The sequence below is a fragment of the Lutra lutra genome, chromosome 1 (genome assembly GCF_902655055.1).
Source record: "Lutra lutra chromosome 1, mLutLut1.2, whole genome shotgun sequence".
NCBI lineage: Eukaryota > Metazoa > Chordata > Mammalia > Carnivora > Mustelidae > Lutra > Lutra lutra.
The window spans coordinates 60,597,906-60,611,892 of NC_062278.1; the positions used below are offsets into that span (position 1 = coordinate 60,597,906).

Sequence of the window (13,987 nt, forward strand, 5' to 3'; positions counted from 1 at the left end):
GCAACGTGGCCAAAGCTTAGAGGTGAGCAGCAACACAGGGGCTTGGAGATCAGCTAGAGGTGGGTGTGGGTGAGCACACAGGTGCCCAAGGGGAGGATGCAGAAGATGAACCCAGAAAGAGAAGAGGCTGGTGAGAAGCAGGTTGAGAGTGTTCTCTGTTTGCACTTCAGCTTGTGAGCAATCTTAGGCTTTCATATTTTGCCTGACACTTATTCTCAAGATCAGGTGCTATTATTTTAAAGGAACCTACAAGCTGATCAATTAAACATGTGCATTTTAACAAGGGCACCATCTCCTGTCAAGAAGCTCCATCAGCGAGGATCCCGCGCACCATGCATAGTCTCTGTTCTTTCTCCTTGCTCTACTCTGTGACCCTCCAGCATTCCTCCTTCACTCTCAATGAGACTTCTTACCTGATTGCTGTTATTCACCTTTTCCTAATCCTCTTCTTCCTCTTTTCATACCCGTTGTGATAATTTGCCAATGCCCAGTCCCTCCCCCACACTCAATGGGTTGGCCCTTGTCCAACAAATATAATCTCCACACAGCCCTGTGATCAGCTATGGTGACCTCACCTCCGTTTTCACAGAGGGGTGGCAGGTAGATTCTCATATCTGCTCCATAACAGCAGCGATGTCCCAGCGTTGCTGCATCCTGTGTCTCTGACTCCCCTCCAGTCTCCTGCAGCCTTCTGCACATAGACAAATCCCTTTTCCTTCCTCTTCTCACTGCCATACCCTACTTTAAGACCCCACCACCACATCTGGGTTACTACAGAGGACTCCTACCATCTTCTCTGTCTCAAAATTCTCCTCTCATCAGCTCTCACCTTACCTTGAAGCCAGGTCAGGATTCTGTAACACAGGGGTGATTCCCTCCACTCTGACACCCTTCAGAGATCTCTCACTGCCTGAAGACAACACTGACACGTCTTTGTGCTGGCTTTGAAAGCCCTCTTTTTCAAATTGACTCACCTTGGCAATCTTATCACCCCTCTGTTGCCGCCACACTTGAGAAAGGAAATGCAAGCACAACTGCATATCTAGGTCTTCCCTCAGTGGTCCTTGCAGTCTGGGATGCCTGCACAGCACTTCTGTCTACGAAAATGCTCCTCTTCTTTCAAGAGCCAGTTCACATGCTGCTTCATCCTTGAAGCCTTCCCAGAGCCCGGGTGCTCACGCTCCCTCCTCTACATTCCCAGCTCACTTGATCTGAGGGCTTATCCCTACTTTATATGGCATCTGTGTTTATTTCTGGGTTCCCCCATAAAACTGAGCCCCTTAGGGAACTCTGGCAGTCGCTCACCTTGCTCATCTCTGTGCTCCCCACAAAGCCTGGCACAGGGCTTGATAGAACTCCAGAATCTTCACATGGGATTGAACTGTTTGGGGGAGGAGGACCGGTTCCCCCACATTGCGGCATTTGGTTCACCACAGTCTTCAACTGGGCTCAAGACTGGCCTCCTAGCCAGTCCATCAACTGTGTTTCTAAGGCAATTCCAAACTTACTCTCTTTAGTACTGGATTCTAGAAAAAAATTAAAAATCACTTTACCTTCTGCAGGAAGTGTGAGGCTTCTCTCCTTTCCTTTCACAGATGAACTATGTGTTGAAGCTAGAAAATATTCAGAGAAAAGTAGAAAAATCAATTTTAGGTGCCTAAAAGGAGTACAAGCCACTATGTATCCACAAATCTTACAAAGACCATGATAGAAAATCAGCTAATTGGGCGCCTGGGTGGCTAAGTGGGTTAAGCCGCTGCCTTCGGCTCAGGTCATGATCTCAGGGTCCTGGGATTGAGTCCCGCATCGGGCTTTCTGCTCAGCAGGGAGCCTGCTTCTCTCTCTCTCTCTCTCTCTCTCTCTCTCTCTCTCTGCCTGCCTCTCTGTCTACTTGTGATCTCTCTCTGTCAAATAAATAAATAAAATCTTAAAAAAAAAAAAAAAGAAAATCAGCTAATTGTAACTAATTCCATAAAAAGCTCTGCAAAACAGAAATCAGAGGTTATTCCATCAAGTGGAAAGGTATGTGAACATCTGCCAAATCTGAGTACTTTCTCAAGAATTTTGGAACCAGGGGCACCTGGGTGGCTCAGTGGTTAAAGCCTCTCCCTTCAGCTCAGGTCATGATCTCAGGGTCCTGAAATCCAGCCCCACGTCAGGCTCTCTGCTCAGCGGGGAGCCTGCTTCCCTTCCTCTCTCTCTGCCTGCCTCTCTGCCTACTTGTGATCTCTGTCTTTCAAATAAATAAATAAAATCTTTATAAAAAAAAAAGAATTTTGGAACCAAATTTAGACGAGTAGTTCATCCTCCTTTCTCCTTCATTTTTCCTACTGTGATGGCTAATTTTATGTGTCAACTTGGTTAGGCCATCGCTCCTAAGTATTTAATTAAACATTATTTTAGATGTGTCTGTGAAAGTGTTTTTTATATGAGATTTACATTTAAATCAGTAGACTTTGAGTAAAACAAAGTACTCTCCAACTTGTGGGTGGGCCTTATGCAATCAGCTGAAGACCTTAGTAGAAAAAGGCTGACCTTCTTGAAAAAGGAATTCCGCCAGTTTGCTGCCTGCAGATTCAAACTACAACTTTTTCCTGGGTCTCCAGGCTGCTTGCCCAATCTGCAGATTTTGCATTCGCCAAGCATCCACAATCATATGAGCCAATTCTTTAAAATAAGTATTTCTCTCGATATACCGATAGGTAGTTGGATATAGAGATGATGATAGATGATGATAGGTAGATGATAGATGATAGATAGATAGATGACAGATAGATGATAAATATCTCATTGTTCTTTTTCTCTTAGGAACCCTGACTAATACACTTACCTTCTGAAGAATGAAGCAGAAACAGAGAGAGAAACGACATCCTTCACCTAGCTCAAGTTTCTAAATATGTATAATTCATGAGATCCACATGTAAATTCTTTCCTTGTGTTCTGTAGAGTTACTGACAGTCAAAATACTGCTAATCTACTTCAAACTTGGTTTCTGATAATTCCCATTTAAGTATTGTTTTTTTTTTTTAAAGATTTTATTTATTTATTTGACAGAGAGAGATCACAAGTAGACGGAGAGGCAGGCAGAGAGAGAGAGAGGGAAGCAGGCTTCTTGCTGAGCAGAGAGCCCGATGTGGGACTCGATCCCAGGACCCTGAGATCATGACCTGAGCCGAAGGCAGCGGCTTAACCCACTGAGCCACCCAGGCGCCCCTAAGTATTGTTTTTTAAAAGCAACAACAATGAAAAAAATATTTCTGTGACTTAAGAGCCTAACAAAGTTCTTACTCTGGGTTTATAAGACCACCATTTAATAAGCATTTTATGCTCTCTGCTTATAAAAATATACCTCTTGTTCCCCATTCTAATTATATAACCAATTCTACCACATTAAAAAATAAACAAAAAATTCAGTAAAGGTCTTAGAAATAAACATAGTCAGATCTCTAAAATAATTAGGCTTTTTTAGGCAACTAAGTTTTATTAGCTTGGTCTGGAAGGAAGGCAAAGAATGAAGTTGTGGGTCACCTGGGTGGCTCAGTTGGTTAAGTGTCTGCCTTCATCTCAGGTCATGCTTCTGAAGTTCCAGGATCAAGTCCTGCATCTGGCTTACTGCTCAGCGGAGAGCCTGCTCCTCCCTCTGCCCCTTCACCCTGCTCATGTGCACTCTCTCTCTCTCTCTTTCAAATAAATAAATAAAGTCTTTTCTTTAAATGAAGTTGAATGATTAAATTTAGCTCATATTGGGCTCAAGAATCGATTCCAGAAACAAATAAGTCAGAGCTGACCTCAGAGGGCTTACTGAAATCGAGCTATAAATTAGATATTCTAGATTTTAAAGCTCAATTATAACAATATAGTTTAGTCTTTCCAGACCTCTCCCATCCTATTATATCTGGCTTCTCAAAAGCCTAAGGTCTGACAATTTCTTCCTTTGTCAAATTCACCAGCAACCAAGACTGAGGGTTTATAATGAGATAAAATTTAGGATGTGGGTAGTTTTGATGATGGTACTGTAGTTTCCATTTGGAAGTGTCAAAAAGAAATTTCTTTTTTATTTTAATTTATTCTATTATGTTATGTTAGTCACCACACAGTACATCATTAGTTTTTGATGTAGTGTTCCATGATTCGTTGTTTGCATATAACACCGAGTACTCCATGCAATCCATGCCCTCCTTAATACCTGTCACAGGGCTAACCCATCCCCCACCCCCCAAACCCTCAGTTTGTTTCCTGTAGTCCATACTCTCTCATGGTTCATCTCCCCCTCTGATTTCCCCTCCTTCCTCTTTCCCTTTCTTCTCCTAATGTCTCCATGCTATTCTTTATGTTCCACATATAAGTGAAACTTTATGATAATTGTCTTTCTCTGCTTGACTTATTTCACTTAGCATAATCTCTTCCAGTTCCATTCCTGTCAATGCAAATGATGGGTATTCATCCTTTCTGATGGTTGAGTAATATTCCACTGTATGTATGGGCAACATCTTTATCCATTCATCTATTGCAGGGCATCTTGGCTCCTTCTACAGTTTGGCTATTTTGGACATTGCTGCTATGAACATTGGTGTGCATGTGCCCCTTCTTTTCACTTTATCTGTATTACTGGGTCATAAGGTAGCTCTATTTTTAACTTTTTGAGGAAACTCCATACTGTTTTCCAAAGTGGCTATACCAGCTTGCATTCCTACCAACAGTGTAAGAGGGTTCTCCTTTCTCCATATCCCCTCCAACATTTGTTGTTACATTTGTTGTTTCCTGCCTTGTCAGTTTTGGCCATTCTAACTGGTATAAGTGGTATCTCATTGTGGTTTTGATTTGCATTTCCGTGATGGCTAATGATGTTAAACATTTTTTTATGTGTTTGTTAACCATTCTTATGTCTTCTTTAGAGAACTGTCAGTTCATGTCTTCTGCCCATTTTTGACTTGATTATTTGTTTTTTGGGTGTTGAATTTGAGAAGTTCTTTATCAATGTGAGACAGGTCTCCGCTGAAATCCAAGAGGAGAACATAGGCAGTAATCTCTTTGACATTGGCCACAGCAACTTCTTTCAAGACACGTCTCCAAAGGCAAGGGAAACAAAAGCAAAAATGAAATTTTGGGACTTCATCAAGATCAATAGCTTCTGCACAGCAAAGGAAACAGTCATCAAAAGGAAATTTCTAAGTTGTATTAGGTCTAAAGGGTATAAGTGAGGTGGGCTGGGGGTACTAGAAGAGAAAAATCAAAAACTGCAAGCTTTTTCCATAAAAGAACAAAGAGTAAACATTTGAGGTTTTGCAGTCCATATGGTCTCCATTGAAAGTATTCAATCTTATGATTGCAGCAAGAAAGCAACCATGTATAAAATATAAATAAATGGGCATGATTTTTTTTTCCAATAAAACTTTAATTACAAAAATGAGCTGGCTGGATTTTACCCATGGGCTATAATTTACTGACTCTTGATTTATAAAGTACACTGTTGGTGGGAATGCAAGTTGATCTGTCCACTTTGGACAACAGTGTGGAGTTCCTTAAGAAATTAAAAATAGAGCTTCCCTATGACCCTGCAATGGCACTACTGGGTATTTACCCCAAAGATACAGATGTAGTGAAAAGAAGAGCCATATGCACCCCAATCATAGCAGCAATGTCCACAATCACCAAACTATGGAAAGAACCGAGATGCCCTTCAACGACGAATGGATAAAGAAGATGTGGTCCATATACAAAATGGAATATTACACCTCCATCAGAAAGGATGAATATGAGAGACTGTGGACTCTGAGAAACAAACTGAGGGTTTTGGAAGGGAAGGTGGTGGGGGGATGGCCAAGCCTGATGGTAGGCATTAAGGAGTGCATGTATTGCATGGAGCACTGGGTATGGTGCATAAACAATGAATCTTGGAACACTGAAAAAATTAAATTTAATTTAAAAAATATAATATTTAAAAACTTCATTCAAATCAGTTATGAAGGCATCACTTAATTCCAGACCAGGCTCTTCTAACAGATTCCTATACTATCCAGACACTGACTTAGTTATATCTGATAAGAACTAAATTGCCGATATTTCCAGACAAGATGACTACAACAGAGATAAAACCCACAAGTCGGAATGTATTCTTAAATGTGCAAAAGGATTGTTTTCAGAAGAGAAGAAAATGCTTCTTTTCACAAATATTCCTCTAATTACTTTTACGATATTGGAAATGACTTTTAAACTTTGTTAACTGTTGATATAGGAGTACTTTAGTTTTATTATCTCAACTTCAGCTAGTTGCCATGAAATTCTGATTTCATATCAAATATCTTCACTGAAAATTCCTTATCCAGTCTTGCCTAAAGCTTCGTGTACACCAAAGTAGTAAAACAAATGTGTCAGCCTTCTGGTCAGTGGTCCTGTGATTTCTTTCTTTACTTTATTTATCTGAAACCAAATTTTCTTTAAAGTTCATAAAAATTATACTTTTACATTGTTAACATCAGAAGCCTAATTTAACACTTTCACAATGTACATATATAGAGAGAGAGAGACAGACAGACAGACAGAAACAAATGTGAATTGTGTTTTTTAAAACATATTTATAGTAGAAAAGTAACTTAATGACTCATTAGATTAGCCACCCAGGGCTGCCTTAATATAAAATGACCAGCTTGGTCAAATTAAAAAAAAAACAAACCAGAAATGTATTTGTTTATATTTCTGGAATCCAGGAGTCTGAAACTAACATGTCAGTAGGGCTGTGTTTCTTCCAACAGCACAAGGGAAGAATCCTTCTTACTTCTTCCAGCTTGTGGTGGCAACTAGCAATCCGTGGTGTTCCTCAGCTTGTAGACATGTCATTTCAATCACTGTCTCCATCTTCATATTGCCTCTCCCTGTGTCCTCTTCTTTTCTCTTCACTTCTAAAGACTCTTAGCATTGGATTTAGGCCCACTCTGATCCAGGATGATCTCTTCTCAAGAGCTTTAACTTAATTACATCTTCAAAGACCTTTTTCCTAAATGCAGCCACATTCGCAAGATCCAGCTGTACTTTTTGTTAGCGGCGACAGCATTCAACCCACCATTCTTGGGGGGGGGCACCATTGATGTATTGTTTCCAACCTTTAGATTTATAGTTTATATAATTATTTTACTTATTTACCTATAATTATAATTATATAATTATTTTAATTATTTACCTGGAATCTAATTTTTCTAGATGGTGAAATAATTGAGTGAAATTAGAAAGTATATTTATAAGACCAGCAATGCATTTTGGAGTCACGGGAATTATTTTTCAATGAAGTGAGGTATACAACAAAAATAAAAATTTAAAATATAAAGAAGAAGCTAAGTATAATGGCAACTTTGGAAGACAGTAGGGCTGAGTGGGGAACAGAGACAATAAATTACTAATATCTGCTAAGACCTATTTTTTAAACCCATTTTTCAAAAACGGAATGAGAATCTTTTCTTTTTTTTATTAAGTTATGTTAATCAACATAGAGTACTTCTTTAGTTTTTGATGTAGTACCCATGACTCATATTTGTGTATAACACCCAGTGAAAAATTTTTAACATGCCATTGGTTTGTTTAGTGATCACCATTCTTGAAAAAGTTACTAAATAAGCACAGAAATCATTTTAGAATGAAAAAATTATGAACTCTTCATAAAACAGGCAATATTATATTTAGACACTTTTAAACAAGAGCCTATAACTACACAGATGATTCAAGTTCTTTTTTTTTTAAGACGATTCAAGTTCTTAACATACAAACTGTACCAGCATCAAGCACGCTTCTAATAGAACTATCATTAAAAGATGACCATTACCCAAACTGTAATTGTCCTTACCTGTTTGCTGCTTTGTTGAGTTCCCTGGTATCCCAGAACTTCCCACTCCTGCACGTATGCACTCTGAAAAGACATATGGGGTATTCAGAAGAATAACATTAGTATTTCTGACTCCTAGTTAAAGTCACAATTTTTTCACATTCTACAGGCCATTTTTGGATTGCAGTTGCCAAAAGAAATATAAGTTATGACAGTCAAGACGCCTCAGGACAATTTGCACCACGATGAACTTTTGACTTTAACTTCCTACTTTTTGGCATACCCCTGCTTTAGATGCAAAGTGTCTGTCACCACCCTGCTGTCTTTATATTCAAGTCAAAGTATTTCTTATTCCTGGCTTATATGCATTTACTTTACCTCCAATCGTGAAAAGGGTTTTACCATCCATTATAGGCTTTGGGGCCACCACTGAGTAGGTCAAGAAAGTTTAGTAGTGATGTGTTCATTGGGGGCTGGTATGGAACAAAAAAGATTTTCCTAAGCATTGTTGAAATCATATCATATGGACAATGGTCTATGAAGTTCAAATTTTGTAAGGCAAACTCTAAGTGGGAATTGCTAATAATTTTTTTTTTATTATTCTGAGCAGCAACTTCTGGCAAAGTACTCACCAAGCATAGAAACATCATAATAAACAATGCCCTCTTCTCTCCAAGAGCTAAAGGTCCAGACAAGGAAGCAGCTATTTATATGATCAGAAGGTAAAGTTTTCAGAGTGATGATAGAAGTAAAATAATGTCCAGAAGTTAAAAGAAAAAATGTTTAATTCTAAAAGAGCAAAGGTAAACGGGAAGATTTTCTATAACAGGTGATATTTGAGCTGGATCTCAGTAGATGAGTTCTGCAGGGAGAAAGAAGGAAATCTTTTTGCATACAAAAAGAAAAGTCATAAAAAAAAAAAAAAGAAAAAAGAAAAGTCATTTAGAAGATAGGAAGCTCAGTGGGTTAAGCCTCTGCCTTCAGCTCAGGTCATGATTCCAGGGTCCTGGGATCAAGCCCTGCATCTGGCTCTCTGCTCAGCAGGAAGCCTGCTTTCTCCCCCTCTCTCCCTGCCTGCCTCTCTGCCTACTTGTGATCTCTCTCTCTCTCTCTCTCTCTCTCTCTGTGTTAAATAAATAAATAAAATCTTAAAAAAAAAGAAGAAGATAGGAAGCTACGTGGGACTTTCAAAGAATTACAAATAGTTCAGTGTTGTCATTAAGTGAGAAAAACCAGATGTGCAATTAGAGTTGAGGCTGGATATTGGCAGGTTCTCACTGTGGAAGGCGAAACACTCCTAGAAAGTGTTCATAAGAAAATGATACATCTCCAATACATCTAGAGTGGGTGCACCGGACTAGCAAAGAGAAACATTTTAGCATAAGATTTAACACAGTGTTTTTCTGGAGAAATTTTGAACCCACTGCTCCTCCAAGCTACCATTTACTTAATTAAAACACTGTTTTTAAAAATTAACAGTTTTTGAGCACTTGCTCAAAAGTTTGCTAGGAACAAATTTTGGGTAACTAGCATATGCTATTTATTTCAGCCTCCCCACACTGACAAGTATTTTAACGTCATCTTACAAATAAAGAAATGCAGACTCACGGTGATGAAGCAATTCATCCAAGGCTGCCCAGCTTGTAAGCTGCTCTAATTGCCCAACTATTCTTTTTTTTTTTTTTTTTTTAAGATTTTGTTTCTTTGTCAGAGAGAGAGAGAGAGAAATCACAAGCAGAGGGAGTGGCAGGCAGAGAGAGAAGCAGGGTCCCCGCTGAGCAAGGAGCCCCATGTGGGGCTCGATCCCAGGCCCTGGGATCATGACCTGAGCTGAAAGCAGCCGCCTAACCAACTGAGCCACCCAGGCGCCCCTGCCCAACTATTCTTGTACAAAGGTCCTACTACTGAATAGAAACCAAGGCTTGGATCTAAAGAATGTACTGGGATAAAAGCGCTACCCAAATTAATCTAAATTAAGAGAGTCAATGAAGCAAATCCAACCCATGTTTTGGGGGAAACACAGAGACTAAGGTCTAAAAGAGTACATCAAATGGTAAGTCAATAGAATCAAGATTACAATGGTGTATGGACACAAGCAGTATGAATTCCAAATCTGAACAGAAATAGTTAAGGTAAGGAGGAGGGTGGGAGACAATTGCCAAAATTCGTGGGCCAAACTCATCACTCCCTCACTAGATTGTAAACTAGATTATATACTAGATTATAAACTCCATAAATGCAGGGATTTTCATTTATATTTTTCATTCCACATCTTCAGCGCCTAGAAGAGTGGTTTGCACAGCTGCCTGTCATGTAGGTGACTCAAACTGTGCTAAAAATATAAAGGTCAACACAACCTTACAGTAAACTATACTGAAGATATGGAGATTTAGTTTACAGAAACAGTACAAAAGTCTTTTAGTCATATAGGAAGATGCTCATACATCATTCATGGTAAAATAAATGCAAATTAAAACTATGCAGAAATACCATTTCTCACCTATTAGACTGCCAAAGGCCAAAAATTTGACAATGTATTTTGGAGCTGTCGAGTGATAGGCATGCCGATATCAGGCTGGCAGGAATGTTGAGCATTACAACGTCCACAGAAGGAAATTTGGCAATATATAGCAAAATTACATATGCATTTCTCTTCCCCAGCAATACCAAATCTCAGAATCTATCCTAAAGAAGCACAGGCAACAGTATGAAAAGAATATATGCAAGGACTATTCATTATAACATTGTCATGCCAAGACTTTGAGAAATAACCCAATGACCTCTCATAGAGGGTTAGTTTTCTATACTATGGTACATACACCAAATGAAATATAATGAAACTCTTAAAAAGAATGAGGGATAGCTCTATAAGCTATTATGGAGGGATATCCAAGATATATTGTTAAGAAGAAAAGGCAGGATACACAAAATCGTATATAGTACACTACTGTTCATCTAAGCTACATGGGATGTGTGTGTGTGTGTGTGTGTTCTTTCTTTCCTTGCTTATAATTTCAAAACTAAATGGATGAAATAGGAACAAGAATAGAAATAATATGTCTCTGATTTTATAGATTTGACTTTGGAACCATGTAACCATTTTCCGTAATTATAAAACATAACCAAATTACTTGTAAACACTAAAATTATGAAGCAAAGTGAAACAAATGAACCTAAGTGCAGGTAGAATTGGTTGCATAACCACATACAGAGCAGCTATTCGAACCGACTTTCAAAACACAACTATTTGACTCTATGCCTCTTAGTGGAATGTAAGTTAATGACAAAAATAATTGCAAAAAAAAAATCTTTACCTATTTTCAATAATCATATTGTTAGTGCTAGTGGAAACTACACTAAAAAAGTCAAACGTGTGCCCACCATACAACCTAACCATTCCAATCTCTGTATTTACTCAAGAGAAATGAAAATATATGTCCACACAAAGACTTGTGCATGAATACTCATAGCAGCTTTGTTCACAATGGCCAAAAGCTGGACACAGTCTAAACATCATTTAATGGATACACGGGTAAATTGTCTGTGTGATGGAATATGACTCAGCAACAAAAGGAGTGCACAGCAACCTTGATGATTTTCAAACTCATTCTGTTGTGTGAAACAAGTAGACACAAGAGTATACATGACACACTGCACAAAAGAACACTGCTGAGATGAAATGCTAACTCATCTGTCTGTGGTGCCAAACAGCAGATCAGTGGTTGCCTGCAGATAGGGACCAAGGCAGGGCAAGGATGGACTGCAAATATACATGAAAGAATATATGGGGAATGATGGAAATGTCCTGTGTCTTGTTTGTGATGATTCACAGGAATAGGTCAAAACTATCAAACTGTACCTTTTAAATGGGTATGGTTAATTGTACATAAATTGTCCCTCAATTGAACTAAATATAGTATCAGAAACATCAGGTTTTAACACATGTAACTTTAGAACACGCATCCACACAAACACAAAACAAAATACAAATGGAAAAACCCTTGACACTGAAAATAATGGTTAAAAAAAAAAAACTTTTCCATCTAAGTCAAAAGTATCAGTAGAAGTAAGATTGTTTTGTGATTTTAGTACATATGAAACCTCTTACTCACTTTGAGCACCAGAAGTTTCCTTTCCCAAATCATCATTGTCATATGCCTGAGCAAGCATACACCACCCACACAGCAGACATTGTATGGGCATGACTGTGCAAAGCCATACTCCAAAGGCTTCCTCCAGTGAAGGGGGAAAAGGCCCTCAGAAAGAACACATGGTTTTTTTGTGAGGTTAAATAGTTTTTATCTCTTCTAAAATCCTGTGGTCTGCTGTGCTGTCCTGACTAAAAAAGGGAGAGATAGGCATTGTTCATACTTCACCACTCCCAATAAAAACCCCTGGTCAAGCAACTGCTAGTAACCTAATTAGAATGTGGATTATGCCATCCTCCAATAGTTACTAGGGTTGCTAAAATTCATGTATTTCCGGCATATGGGGATGGGAAACGGAAAAGTTAAAGATATCTTGTCCTTTCATTCATTTGCAGGTTCTTTGAGGAGAAGGCATACAAAGCAGTAAGGAGGCTAAAACAATGAATTTTAAGTTAAAATAATGCTTAACTGGGGACAAAATTGGAGCCTAAACGATTTGTTATGCTCTAATAAGATGCCCATGTGTCTGCAAAAGAAAATCATGTGGCATAGTTCCATTTTTAACTTTCTTTTGACATTTCTTTACAGAACCTGGAGCCTCTAAGCTAGTACTAACTAACAAGAAGTCATTCTTACTGCTTATTATGGTCTTTCTGTCGTCACTGGTCATCTTTATTGTTATTTAACATTGAATGAATTTACTACTTTGAAAAATACAGAATACACTGAAATACATTTCAACACATTGAGATATATGGAAATATCCTGATATTTTTCATAAGGAAAACCAAGTAACAGAATTATTTCATTCTACATTTGATGTTTCAAGCTTTCAAACTTCAAAACTCTACAGGTTATTATAACAAATATAGTGCTGAACCATCATGGATTAGCAATGGCTACAAAATATGAGAGATATGAGTTTTCTCACTCTGTTTCATTTTAGATAATTAAATGAATTCATATGCTCTAGGTTCCCCCTCTGCAAAACACAGACTCTCATTCTTAAATTAATGAGAAGAATAACTCATGAAAAGTATTCAAAGTACATGACAGACTGAGGTATTAAACCTAGTCATAAAGAAGCAGTACATCTCACCTAAAGATTCAAGGTTTCATTTAAAATAAATGCAACTTTGAGGCTGAGATCTTAATCACACAAAGATCTGGAAACTCAAATTACACTGCTAGAACAATCTTTATTTAGCTACACTAAGTACATAACTTTTTCTAGTCAACAGTATGGTAAAGTCAATACAATACAGAAACCTTTACTTTCAACCTTTACTTCTGGCTCCAGAAAGCTTTAAATACCAAACTTAACATTTTAGTTAGTGAATATTTGTATTGCGTTTTATAAAACTTCACCTTGCAGATGTAGGTTAGACATAAAAGTATTATTTCCCAACAGTTATGAATGGATTCAAGCAAGAATTTGTGAAATTAAATTGTGTCTTTTTTTACAGATACAGAGGAATTGTCACCCAAATAGGTTAGCTCTATTTCTTCCTCTAATGCAATGGTTTTCACAACGGGACCTAGGAATTATAAAAGTCCATGGTAGCCAAACAAAAAATCTATGAACTTCATAACCTTTGGAGGAGGAAGCCTAAATCATAATTTTATTTCGATATATAATTAAAAAGCAGTATCACCCTGTAGGAATAATTGAAAACATCACTAATTCTTCCCCAAATTCTGTTATTTATATATACCAAATAAGAATGCTTGAACTAAAAGACTTATCTGAATCTTTTTTCTACTAAAGCTGCCTGAAGCCTAACACATTAATTTTATGATAAATTTTGGAAATAAAGGAAACATTTTCTGCCTTCTAAGATTATGATCAGATTATGATCACTAGTAGTTTTCATTCAAAGTGCAGAATGACCCCCTATCAGGTATTTTAGAACTTTTGGACTGATGGAGGGCAACTTGAAGCTATATTAATATTCCTTTATTAAACTACAGTAGCTAGGCGCTTAATAAATGCCTATTTATCCTGGAGTGTCAATCTACTTGGAAC

General features: G+C 37.9%; 1 protein-coding gene across 1 annotated transcript in view; it reads right to left on the bottom strand.

The window, feature by feature from the left end:
• Positions 1-13,987, bottom strand: part of LOC125097220 (cell surface glycoprotein CD200 receptor 1-like) — a 31,538-nt gene that overhangs the window by 7,647 nt on the left and 9,904 nt on the right. The window contains 2 exon segments of the mRNA XM_047724856.1: positions 1,554-1,613; positions 7,835-7,897. Coding sequence (XP_047580812.1) covers positions 1,554-1,613; positions 7,835-7,897 — 123 coding nt within the window.